At 35.2% G+C, this 13,195-nt stretch overlaps 1 protein-coding gene and 1 non-coding gene across 3 annotated transcripts in view; both read right to left on the bottom strand.

Annotated features, from left to right (window-relative positions):
• The window catches only part of FOCAD (focadhesin), a 265,358-nt gene that overhangs the window by 172,990 nt on the left and 79,173 nt on the right, over window positions 1-13,195 (bottom strand). For both annotated transcript variants that reach the window (XM_076008775.1, XM_012769776.3), the window contains exons 9-11: window positions 13,034-13,121; window positions 10,063-10,265; window positions 1,337-1,594 (exon numbers count right to left, since the gene is read on the bottom strand). In XM_076008775.1, the coding sequence (XP_075864890.1) occupies window positions 1,337-1,594; window positions 10,063-10,265; window positions 13,034-13,121 (549 nt within the window). The remainder of the gene's footprint in view (window positions 1-1,336; window positions 1,595-10,062; window positions 10,266-13,033; window positions 13,122-13,195) is intronic.
• On the bottom strand, window positions 4,305-4,433 carry LOC142874728 (small nucleolar RNA SNORA30/SNORA37 family). The gene has a single exon (XR_012922364.1). It is a non-coding gene; the product is annotated as a small nucleolar RNA SNORA30/SNORA37 family (small nucleolar RNA).

Raw genomic sequence — 13,195 nt, 5'->3', positions numbered from 1 at the left:
CAAGGTATCACCCTAGATTTCAAAGACCAAATGCATCTCCTGAGAGTGTGTATGTAAAAACAGAGGTAATATATGTTTTATATCAGTGATGTACATAGATGAACATAATCCACTGTATGACTTCAAGGGATCCTTCTTTAGATAATCTCCAGGCATTATCTGTGCCTTAACTCTTCTAAAGAGATTATCCTACACGCTGTCAACACCAAAAGAAAACATTGGTTAGAAGTAGAATCATTACAAAAAGTCAAAGGAAAAATACAGAAGAAAGGAAGTTGAAAAGATTCACATTATATAGACACCATGAAACACAGGTACTTTGAATACATTACAGATCCACTTGCAGAATCAGAATAGAAGAGGCCTGATCAGAGTGAAAAATTTTTGTGAGATATCATCAGTTGTTTACTTCACAAAAAGGAATGAGCATGACAATTTGGGGGTAAAAAGGAATTCCAAATACATTAACTTCATATCTTAAGTAAACACATTTACCCCACCTCTGCTACCAAGTTTCTTCCTCTAGGAACACATAATTTTTCCATTAAGAGATGAACATTTTGTTCACCATGCTTGGGGAAAAAAAAAACACAAGCACAGGTACTGATAAACAGAGGATAATAAAAATGCCATATTTACTTGGTTAGAAAACCCTTCCCTTCATAGGAAATGCAGTCTAAAGATTCTATCCAATGGAAAAAAATCAGATTACTATGATAAATATGTGGATCGTTTAAAAAGCGGGGAAATAAGTCTTATTAATGCCTGATTTCTTATTACACTCTAAGCTCTGTGCACATAGGAAGAAAGATTATTTACCATCACAACCCAACCCAGTATGGTACTGTAGATCAGTACCATACATAGCAAGGATCTAATACTTTAGTTTATTAAATGACTGAAGATATGATCAAATTACAAAAAGTTAAAAAGATATTTATTAATACCTGTTGTACAAGCAGCTTTATCCTGAATTGATTAATCTGGGTCCACCTTAAATCATCAATATTAGAACTGAAAATGTGAATCTTGGAATAGGTTCCAAGAATTAGCAAAAACATTATGAATTAGCAAATCCACCTAAAAATGGAAGAACCAGAATAGCACCATGTGCAGATTTCCTTGTGAAGTGTGCTTTTACTAAAGAAATGTTTGCATCATTAAGTACATACATGAACTCAGAGTAAGGAAAAAGAAGAATAAAGATAGCAAAAAAAAAAAAAAAAACCCACAATAATTTAAGATGTTGAGATAAATAATCTATGAAGCAAGAATAATCTACAATTCCAAAAACTAAGCTTTCCCCCATCACTGTTCCACTGTGCTCTTGCTTTACCTGAGAAGAATCTGCTTGGGCTAATGCTTTAGTGACCTTCAGTATTTGGTGAAGATTTCGTCCTGTGTCTTCAACAAGGAGCTGAGCCAGCAGAAGAAACACATGCACAGGGATCGTTGTCATGATAGGGAGCAACGATTCTACTGAAGCCAACCAGTCACTTGCTGCGGACTCTTCTCTCATAACTTCAAGAATCCTCCAGGCTGCAAATATTGAACCATACATGCTGGTTATAGGGAATTCAAGCCTGTTGGCGAGCTGAAAAATAAAGACAAAAAATGACATGAATAAACGATGTATTTATCAGAAATATATTTCTGACATTCACTTATTTTTTATATTTCATGGAAAGAAATCATTCCTTCCAACAAAATGAATATAGAGTTAGAATTCCTGCCAAAATCCTCTCAGCACACATTTGAGGTATTAGGATTACACACAGAAAATAGCTGTTAGGTAGAACAGTTTATCACAACTTTTCCTCATGTTTACCATTCATTCCCAGTTAAGGCAGAAAAAAACGGATCAATATAAAAAGATCCAGAGGCAACAGAGTTTAGAAAAAGCCATTATCACTAAAAAAGTATTCAGTAAGGAGAAGGAAGATAGGAGAAAAAACACTGCATTTGCCCAGCTCTGGGCCCTCATAAGTGGCAGCCTGGGGCAGATGGCAGACTTGGACGGAGGACAATTCGTTTTTATAACAGACAGTATGTTGATAGGAACAAAGTTGGTTCAGCTGGAGCCTGGGAATTCATTAATAATTGTGACTAACTTCTGCAACAAGAAAGAGCCTGACAGCTCTAAACTGAAACAATACCCAGAAATGATATTATACTTCGGTCAATCTGAAAAATGGCTCCTCACACAATTAAAGTAGGACAGTCAGGGCCAGAGAGTGAATAGAACCTGCCAAGGTTAGCTGTGCTCATAAATGGCTCAGGAGAAGAAGCCACAGACATTAAAGAATCATTAGACATTGCCTCCTAATAAAGTAATTCAAATCATGCAGAGTATGCTGTGACAAATTAGAAACCTCTAGGTTATAATTGTCTGGTTATTAGAGGATGACTTATATGGACAAGGATATCATCTGAAAGGATGGGAAATAAGAGTTAAGCTTTATAAGATTTTTTAATAACAGCTTTATTAAAATATAAATCATATACTATAAAATATACCCTTTTAAAGTTTACAACTTAGGAAATTTTAGTAACTCATAAAGTTATGTAACTATCATCACTATGTAATTTTAGAACATTCTCATCATCCCAAACAAAAACCCCATACCCATTAACCCTCATTTCCCTACCCATACCTCCAGCCCCTGGCAACCATCAATCTACTCTGTTTCTATTTTAGTCATTTTATTTAACAGGAAACACACAATATATGTTCCTTGGTGAATTGCTTCTTTCACTTAGCATGTTTTCAAGATTCATCCATGTTGTAGTTTATATCAATACTTCATTACTTTTTACTGCCAAATAATATTCCATTGTGTGCATATACCATATTTTGTTTTCCACTATCAACTGATGGACATTTGGGTTGTTTCTACTTTTTGGCTATCAAGAATAATGCTGCTATAAACATTCCTGTAAAAGTTTTGTAAAGATGTACTCAATTCTCTTGAGTATATTTGAGAATGGATATGAAATTTATTTGATAAATGCCACATAAAAACACACCAGGAAGCTCTATCTGTATTGATGTGAAAAGATACCTCACATGAAAATATTAATATAAAATATAGATAGTGCGTCCGGAACATTACTAATTTTTGTTTACAGAGAGTGAGAAGAGGTTGGGTATGGTAGTACACACCTGTAAACCTAGAACTTCTGAGGCCAAGACAGGAGGATTGCTTGAAGCAAGGAGTTTGAGACCAGCCTGAGCAACACAGTGAGACCCTTGTCTCTACAAAAAATATTTTAATTAGCCAGGTATGGTGGCGCACCTGTTATCCTAACTGTTCATGAGGCTGAGGCAGGAGGCTCACTTGAGGCCAGGATTTACAGGTTGAAGCTAGCTATGATCATGCCACTGCATTCCAGCCTAGAATGACAGGGCAAAATCCTATCTCTAAAAAAAAGAAAAAAAAAAAAAAAAAGAGCGAAGAGCATGATTAAAAAAAAAAAGACTACATTTGTATTTGCTTTTATATGCAAAGAAAAGTATTTCGACAAATACAAAGGAAATTAGTAAACATGAATCATCATGATCTATCTGGGAGAGTGAGAACTGGACAACTGGAATCAAAGGCAAGAAGGAGGCCTTTACTCTATGCAATTTTATATTAATATTTTCTGAACTATTTAAATATATTACTATCTCAAAAAAATTAAAAATTTTTAAAATTAAAAAATATCTAAGTTTATACAGCTGTATCTCTCTAAAAATATTTTTCTTCCCAAAAAGATAAAATTAATTAGTGACTACAGCCAAGCTCTTTAGACTAATCACTAGACTTCAGATTTAAAAGACCAGGACTTTATTAGCACAGCCATGCCAGCTATTAGCCATTATGAAATCTTTCTAAGCATATACTATATATACTTTCTAAGCATCTCCTCTTTTAGAGGAGAAAGTAGGTGTTTGAAAATAAAAGACAGGTTTATGTATGTGAATTACTTTTCTCATTTGTAAAATTTAAGTAATGAATACTTTCCTGCCTATGTCATTGAGGTAGAGAATGAGATAATATCTACAAAGCACCTAGCACAGTGCCTGAAGTTGCAAAATTCAGAGCAATATTACTGCTGCCATTTAAACTGGTGGATGTAAGTATAAAAGAAAATAATTTGGAAATCACCAAAAACTATAAATTAAGTCAAAAGCAGCAACATTAGAGAGACATGTAAGAATAAACAAAGAAACAGAAAAGCAATCCTATATTGCTTGAAGTGTTAAATCCAGGTTTAGGTTCTGTTTTTGTTTGTTTGCCTAAGGTTAGCACACCAGGAAAACTTATCCCATTGAGTGACAGCTGCCCCTGGCACAGTCCCAGGGCAAGGATATAATCAAGGGTTTTCTCTCAGCACCAGCTACCAAAGTCTGGCCCCAAAGCCTGAGGGAGGGCCTATGAAAGTGCCAGTAGGCTCTTTTAGAGGAGAAAGTAGGTGTTTAAAAATAAAAGACAGGTTTATATATGTGAATTATATGTCAATAAAAAATAAAAGAAGAGAAACCATAGAAGGACACATTTAAATTATACAGCATCTTTGCTTTATAGTTAATAAAGATGGTTATAAAGCATCTTTTACAGTTGTAAAAGAGTTGAGAATCTAAGAATCATTTAATAAAAATGTTCAGGTACATTAAGTAGTAACAATAAGACATCTGGTAGTACTTCTTTGTCTAGAGAGGTCTGAAAAAGAAAATGTAAACACAGGTGAACAATATAGATTGTCATTAACTGTAAAGAATGACATTCAGCCATAATAGTAACTAAAACAAAAGTGGGAAGAGCGTATGGAAACTCAAACTTTGCGATCCTTAAAAATAGGATAGATTTTTGCGAGAAAGGATATTAATCACTCACCAGACAATAAGCAGAAGACTGGACTAGACAAAGCCTCAAGAGAGCCTTTGTAGCTCTACACCTCTGTGAGGAATCTAGATAAGCATTGAGAGACTTGGAAGTGGTTGGTTATAACCAAAAGAGAACCCACACCATCCTCAGTCCCATGTGTTTCAGATGATGACTACAGAGCACAGAATCTCAGACTTACTAATTCTTTAACTTTCAACCAAAAACTCTTAAGAAACCAATGTGCTTCAATGTACTATTAATTTACTGTTTGTTTCCCTATAAATCTAAAATGCTTTTATTTACTCCCAAAATCAATACAAAGATGATAAATTATTGTGCCAAAAAAAAGGGAAAGAAACGAAAATGAAAAGTGGGGGTAACAGGATGTAGGTTTTAGAATCAAATAGCTAAAATCTGAATTCCAACTCTTTCACTATTTGTATAATTCGGACAAGTTAGTTAGCTTCTCTAATCTCAGTTTCCTAGATTGAAAATGAGTATGTTATTAAATAAGAATACTATCAGGGAAATGCAGATCAAAAGCACAATAAAATACCACTTCACATCCAATACTATAGCTGAAGTCAAAAAGACAGACAATAACAACAGTTGGCAAGGATGGGGAGAAACTGAAACTCTGGTACACGGCTGGTGAAAATGTAGCTCTAGAAAATAATCTAGCAGGTCCTCAAACAGTGAAACATACAGTTGTCATATGATCTAGCAATTCTACTTCTATGTATCTACACAAGAGAAATGAAAACATATGTTCACACAATAACTTACACATAAATGTTCATAGCAGCATTATTCATAGCTAAACTGTGGAAACAACCCAGAAGTTCAACAAATGAAAGAATAAAATGTGATGTTATCCATATAATGGAACATTATTTGACCATAAAAGAAAATAAAGTACTGGTACATGCGACAACATGGATGAACCTTGAAAACTTTATGCTAAGTGAAAAAAAAAAGTCAAAAAGGACCAAAAATTGTATGATTCTACACACAGCATACACAGGAAATGTCCAGAAAAGGCAAACCTATATAGAGACAGAAAGTAGATTAGAGATTGCCTACACTGGGGGCTGAGGGGAGAATCAGAGAATTAGGGACTGATGATTAAGGGGTATAGTTTTTGGGGGGGTTATAAAAATGTTCTAAAGTACTAAATTGTATACTTTAAGTGAATGAAGTGTATATATGTGAACTACATTTCAATAAAGCTATTAAAAAAATAATTGGGTTCCTACCATATGATCCTTGCAAGTTATTTACCTTCTCTATGCCTCAGTTACCTCTTAGGTAAAGTGAGACCAATAATATTACTTAGCTCAAAGACCCCAGAATAAAGTTAAATGAGTTAACATATAGCAAAGTGCTCAGACGGAGCCTGCACATGCAAAGTGCTCAAATAAACAAACCCATGAAGCAGGTGCTTTGTTATTCATTTTACCAGGGCTCAGAAAGGTTCATCAACTAACTAGTCTAAGGCCACACAGCTAGAGATGGCAAAAAACAGAACAAAAACCCTATTATTTCACAGTTATTGTAAAAAATGTGAGTTGACTCACATAACAACTCCTGGCATACATGTTCAATGAATGTTAACCTTAGCTGTAAGTAGGACAATAATAATCCAATTCAAATTTTATGATTTTAAAGAGACAAATATTCAAATATTTTCTGCTTACTATATACTACTTCAAAGCAACTTCAAACAAAACCTACTTGGCACTGTTTCATTACCAGGGACCCAAAGTACCATATTTAATTTTTAAAAACAGACACAGAATGAATAAACATATGGTAGATCTTAGCTCAGTCAAGCTGTCTCTAAATCTTTCTGTTGACTAAATCAGTTTTATAGGGATGAATTTTGCCCTTCTCTGCAATTACAGGAATTTGACTTTTAGGTCCCCTTTCCCAGTTCATCTCACCCATCCACCTTCACTCTCCTCTGCAAAAGCTTTTCTGATCCTATCCTACTTCCTGTGCCAGTTATGCAACTTATTCCCTCTAGGTTCTACATCCATCCTTCTTTGTCTGGCTTTGTGATACTACACAAAGCCTTGTCAACGTTTCTCCTTTGCCTTCTGATGGAATGTGAGACCTTATCAATAGAGAGCACAGGAGAGATCCTGCAAGGCATAGTACCAGTAGGGGCTTCTTCGCAGACACCTGTGTGCTTCTCTGATTTCTCCTACCATGGCTGCCAAGGATGTGCAGGAGACCCCAGAGGTGGCTTCCTATGGACGAGCTCTGGCCTGCATCAAAACTGCGTCCTCCAGCAGGCCACATCCACATTCTCTCCAATAAGGTCTGAATCTCCGCCTTGACTGGGAAGACCCTCACGGTTCCTTCCTTGGGTACTCTCCCTCCATCTCAGCTTAGAGGTAGTAGCTGCTCCCTACATTTACTACTGCAATAATCCTTAGAGACGCTTTTAAAACTTTTAGCAACTGAACACCTTTTACTAATTCACAATTCTTTGTATTAAATTTTCCTTGTTCAAAATACCAGTGTGTTTTCTCTCTCCTGACTCATACATACACTGATGCTTTCTTTTATCCCCCACACTCTCTTGGGGGGAGGGAAGGGGTGGAGACAGGATTTTTTAAGCACTTTAGAATTTACAACTAGTGTTTGATTTCTCTTGCCTAGGGAGAGCACAATAGGTAGTTTTAAATATCACATTTAATAGCCAAATAGAAAAGAATTCTGTTTCCTATACACTTTTTTAAAAGTCTTATTAGATTATGTTAGTCTTTCATTTTAAAGAGATGAATGGCAGGTTTGCTCTCTTATATTTTTGAATTCATAGAAATTGAAAGAAGTTAAAATGTGTTTTATTTTATGGTTACCAACACTTCAGAAATGGAGAATTACAGAATTGCACGGTACAGTACATTTAGCCTTGTTTTCATCCATCCGAACAACTATATTTCTGAAGAACTGCTCTAGTTCTAAATCAAACACTGTAAGTCAGACTCACCAATCTAAAAAATAATAAAAATAACAAAATCTGGATTTCATACAGAGGTTTTTCTGTAATAAATCAAGATGGTAAAATGATCTCCTGTATTCTTGTCAAGAGCACATATTCTGTACTAAATAAAAATTTACTGAATATCTAACATCTGGTAAACAATAGATCAGGTATTGTGGATGCAAAGGTAAGTAAGCCAACATGCTATTTATTTCTTTAAGTATGTGGAAAATAGGACACTATTCATTTGACAAATGGCTAAAATATTTTTAACACTCTCATCTACCATCTTCTCAAAAAGATAAAACAGAATACAAAAAGTTCAATAACTGTTGCAATTTAAATACTAATAGTTTAAATTGTTACAACTTCCTAAATGCCTTAGAAAATAAAAGCAAAGCATGAAAAGGGCCAAGATTCCTTTCCCCAGTGAGCTCACAGTAGAGCTGGAGGTACAAACTAGTAACCCTCTAAAATTAACACACAATACAATTGAGTAAAGCAAAAAGGGCTGAGGATGCAAGAAGAGGGCAATGAATTCTGACTTAGGGTGCACTGAGAACATCTGCCTGAGTCTTGAAGAATTAGTTCAGACAGATAAAATAGAGCATTATGTGCAAAAGTAAAGATTCCGAAAGAGACTTGGAGAGTTTGGAGCATGTTAAATTCACAGGTGTGTTTGGGAGTCCCAAACAGGTGCAGTAAAAAAGCCAACAGTAAAATATGGCTTAAATTTTTTAAGAGTGATCATGTATCTACTCAAACTATCAATAAAGCAGCACAGTATCATAAAGAGGATGTTTATAGCCCTAATTGTATTCCTTCCTCCTCCCTGTTCAGCTGCTAAAAAAAAAAAAAAAAAAAAAAAAATCCAGCTATGAGCATCAAATAAGATTCACACACACCTGAGCAAATAGTAAGCTGAGCACTTCCCCATTAGAGTTAGGGTTAGGATGATCCTCAGTAAATAACAGTTCTGACTTAAAGGAACAGAACTCTTAGTACATCTTGCCCTGCCCCACTCACAATCAGGAGCTCATCATTTTTCTACACAGGCAAACCAAAAGGTAAGATAAAAAAGCTATTAGAATTTTTTGGCCACATTTTATACTCCTAGTAGAGCTCATGCTAGAAGAACTTCTTTCTCTTAATTCAAATCAATTACCTACTTCCAGTTTTAAAGTTTTAGTCAAACAATTAGGATTTAGGAAGCTGCAGCATACATTCAATTAGCCTATAATTACAGGCTAGTTTCTGCTACATGCTCAAATAAGGAGTAACTGGATTTTTGCTGCTAGAATATTTAACACTACATAAGAAGTATCTCAGCTTTTGCAGATGAAGCAACAAACATGGCTCTAGCTTGTATTTATGTAGTGCCTCCCCCCACCCTCTCTCCATGGAGACTCCAAATGCTTCACCAGCTCTATCATACTTAATCCTCATTCCAACCCCATAAGAGTAGGGGTTGGGAAGTAATGCTGCATTTTACCAAAGGCAAAACTCAAATATCAAAGGAGAAAAAATCCAGGCATAGAACCCAGTCGCTAACCAAACATTGACACCAGTTTACATTACTGTAACAGGAAAAATTACACAGAAAAGCAGAATGAGGTAGGCAAGACTAGGAATGGAGCATAACAGGCCTGCTGTCTTCTAATTGGAGGCAGAAGAGTAGAGGCACACGCAGGGGACATCAAGAGCCATTACTCCAGGAATAAGGTGCCATATTAAAAAAATGAAGTCTTAGTTCTTACTGATCCCAGAACTTCCAGGCACTTAAAGAGCATTTCCCACTTTGACCTGTCCCAGATCTAGCAATATGCTTCACTCACTAAACGTTATGATGAGAAAAAATTCTGTGCTCAAATATGTTGAAGCAGCACGAGTTGAAGTAGGATTAGTTCCTTTTCTGCAGGATCCCTCAGGACCTTTAACTACTAAAGTGCACTGTAATCTCAAAGAGGAAAAAAGATTATATAGCATTTCCAAAACTTATTTCACTATAGGACTACCCTCCCTTCTTATAGTCCAGAAGAATATATTAAGATCTCCTATACCACTGCCTGATAGAATGGCAAAGTTCAATGATAGTGTTTAAACCCAAACAGATACTTCATAAAAAAGGTAAGATTATCTGCAGAGACATAAATCCTACATCAATACTTTATTTAAGAGAAACAAGGATAACTCAAATACCTTTTGGTGGTTATCTCGGTAACACTCTTGTTGTACCATTTCCAAAAGGTTTAGAGCCAATTGCTGCCTAGAGGGACCTTCTTCATCCACGGATATACATTCTTCCAAGGCAGTAGAAGACAGTATCTGTAGAACTGGCATCACTAGCAGCAGAGATGACTTTGGGATTTTCTGACCCTCAGCAAAAGACAGGATCTTCAAAGCTATTTAGCAAAGTGATAATTCAAATTTTCAAAAATTAATACCAGTCAAACACAATGCAATTTTGTTTAAGAGTGATCGGCCAGAGAGCTTTGTTGCCCCTTTATAAGTGATTCAGACACAAAACTATGACAACAACTCATCCTAAAAGAAAATAAAAGCATTAAAAATTATCTTAAGCTATTAATGTATACAACTCAAAATTTGATGATACTCTTAAAGAAAATACATATATCATAAGGTATAAATCAACTCTTTTTTACATCGATATGAATTTTTTTAATACAATTCAACATTTGTCCGTTACATCTTCTCAGATCCTAATATTGCCCTCAGCAAAGATAGCCAAAAGACCAGAGTTCCTGATCAGTGGGTAACTAGGCCAATGTACATGCTTCCTTTACAAACCCACCTGAGTACTGTATTAATAGATGCTTAAGTAAGCACCAAGGTGAAACAGGACTGCCCTTCAGCTATAATTGCTAAAAAGCAGATCATGAAAGTTCCAAAGTCCATAATCAGCATAACAATCAGATTTTTAAGAAATGATTCTTCTTTAACATGTAAACAACTTGCACATCAGAAACATACACACAAATATACAATAACTTAGTTTCATGCAGAGTTTCCCCTAGACTATTAACAGAATGAATTAAGGCATAATATACTTTTTTCACAGTATTTTTTTGAAGGTTATTAAATGAACCCTGATTTGCAGAAAGATATTATTCACAGGCTTCAGAGTTAAAATATCAAAATAATCAACTGATTTCCCCTCTAGACCAAAAAAATTCTGCAAGCCTTAAATCATGTCCATGAGTTATCAGTATTTTGTTTTATATCATTTGTAAGGCAAACCTTAACATGAGATGAAATACAAACATCTGTTACTCTAACACTATTAATTTACTTTTTTTGCTGAAATATCGGTCTTAATCCATAACTGAGATATTTTGAAAATCCATTATCTTCAATAAAACAGGAAATGTACATAATACAACTGTTTCAATACCTATTATTATAAATTTTTCAGGCATTTTTATAAGTTGCTATTTATAATCAAGGCTAGTGTTAATAATTACAAACCATAATATTAATGCTGTGTTTGTTGTTTTTTTTTTAAATCCTATTTATTTGAATACCCTTTGCCAACATAATAAATAATAGTTCTTCCTTACTTTTCAACATGACATACTGGGCTCAATAGTTTTCAGTATGGTTCACGCTAACTGACATAACTGCAAATCAGAGACACTGGTTTATAAAAGAAAGAAAAAGTCTGCTATCTAATAAATAATGAAACTATCTGAGTGTTTGATTCGGTATCACCCTTCTATTGTAAATGAGCCACAATAGAGGAGCACAGCTTTAGAATTAGAAATGTGGCTTCTCTAGGGCTTTGGAATTTTTTGTCAAAAAAATCCATTTCTATGAAATGGCTAGAAATGGCAAATGTATAAAGAGGAAAAGCAGATTAGTGTCTGTCTGGGGCTGAAGGTGGGGATGAACCTACAAATGGGCACAAGAAATTTGGGGGGAATGACGGAAGTGTTCTAAAACTAGATTATAGGGCTGGTCGCATAAATCCATAAATTTACTAGAAAACATTTTATTGTATACTTTACAATGGTGAATTTATGGTATGTAAATTATAGCTCAATAAAGCTGTTTACAAAAATAAAACTATGGCTGTCAGAAGTAGCAGCACTGGTAAATTATACCTATGGGAAGATCCCATGTGCACTGCTATTAATAAAAGGTGGGGAGAGGGACAGATAAAGGATTAAGGAGGAGAGACACAAATTAGCATAAGGCCAACAGGCAAAAGTAGGACAGGAGTCTAGCCTAGGAACTGAGGATCCCCCTCCATGTGCTGAAGCCATTTCCAAGACATACTGTAAGTAAAGAGCAATTCACTCCCAAATCATGAGTTAAAATGCCCAGAAGAATGAGCTGAAGAAAAGTCCAGCTGAAATGACTTCATTCTGAAATTTTACAGAATACAGTAGCTCATTCTTACTTACCTCAAGCATGTTTTTTTAAAATAAGGATGGGAGTGTTTCAACATACAATGGCACCAATACAGCCTAATAAAGACAGATCCCCATGACTACATGGATTATATCAAACTGGACCAAGTAAAGTGAGGCAACATCAATATAAAGGCCACCTTTTTAAAGGTGTGACTTGTTTGCCAATCTCCCAGACCAAGCAGCTTGATTCTTTACCACATTGTTCTTAACTAGAAGATTTTGGCCTCCCCTTGGCCCCCTTCCCCCACTTTTCTTGAACTCAATACTGGACAGTCAAAAGAATGTTATCTTTCATTTGTTCTAGCTAGGTTAATATAATAACCACAAATTAAATCTTGTTCAATGTAGTACCAGTTATGAATAGTAAAGATAGAGTCTTTAAAACAAATACAACTGCTAAACACTTATTTTCTTGCAAGAGTTACATGCTATTGTTTCTCACTTTGCTATACAATTGTAAGGTGATATGTCCCTCAATATATTCACAAATGTTCCTGCTGTATGATTTAGATTATAACCTTCTAACGCGCAACCAAGATACTTGGTAAATTAGAACCTTGCACAAGGTAACACCTTGTTGGGTAAGGGGAAAAAAAATTCTATTTGATAATGATTAATTAGGAAAATTCCAGAATAAAAACTCAAAATATACAGGATACCTAATACATAGCTCAAGTGACCCTGCCAACACTCACGTTACATACTCATTTTACTCTAGTCAATGTATTTTTATTTACCTAGACTTAAGATTGGCTTCTGCTGACTTGCTGGAGTCTGTAGAAGAAGTAAAGCTATTCCAATTATGACAAGGTCAACAGGAAAATCCTAAAAGAATGGGGGTAGAGGGGAGAGAAAAAAGGGTTATTAAAGAAGGTCCCAGAACCATGGCTTTTTAACAT

This window comes from Microcebus murinus, chromosome 12 (genome assembly GCF_040939455.1).
Source record: "Microcebus murinus isolate Inina chromosome 12, M.murinus_Inina_mat1.0, whole genome shotgun sequence".
NCBI classification, from domain to species: Eukaryota; Metazoa; Chordata; class Mammalia; order Primates; family Cheirogaleidae; genus Microcebus; species Microcebus murinus.
This window is presented reverse-complemented; position numbering and strand designations above follow the sequence as displayed.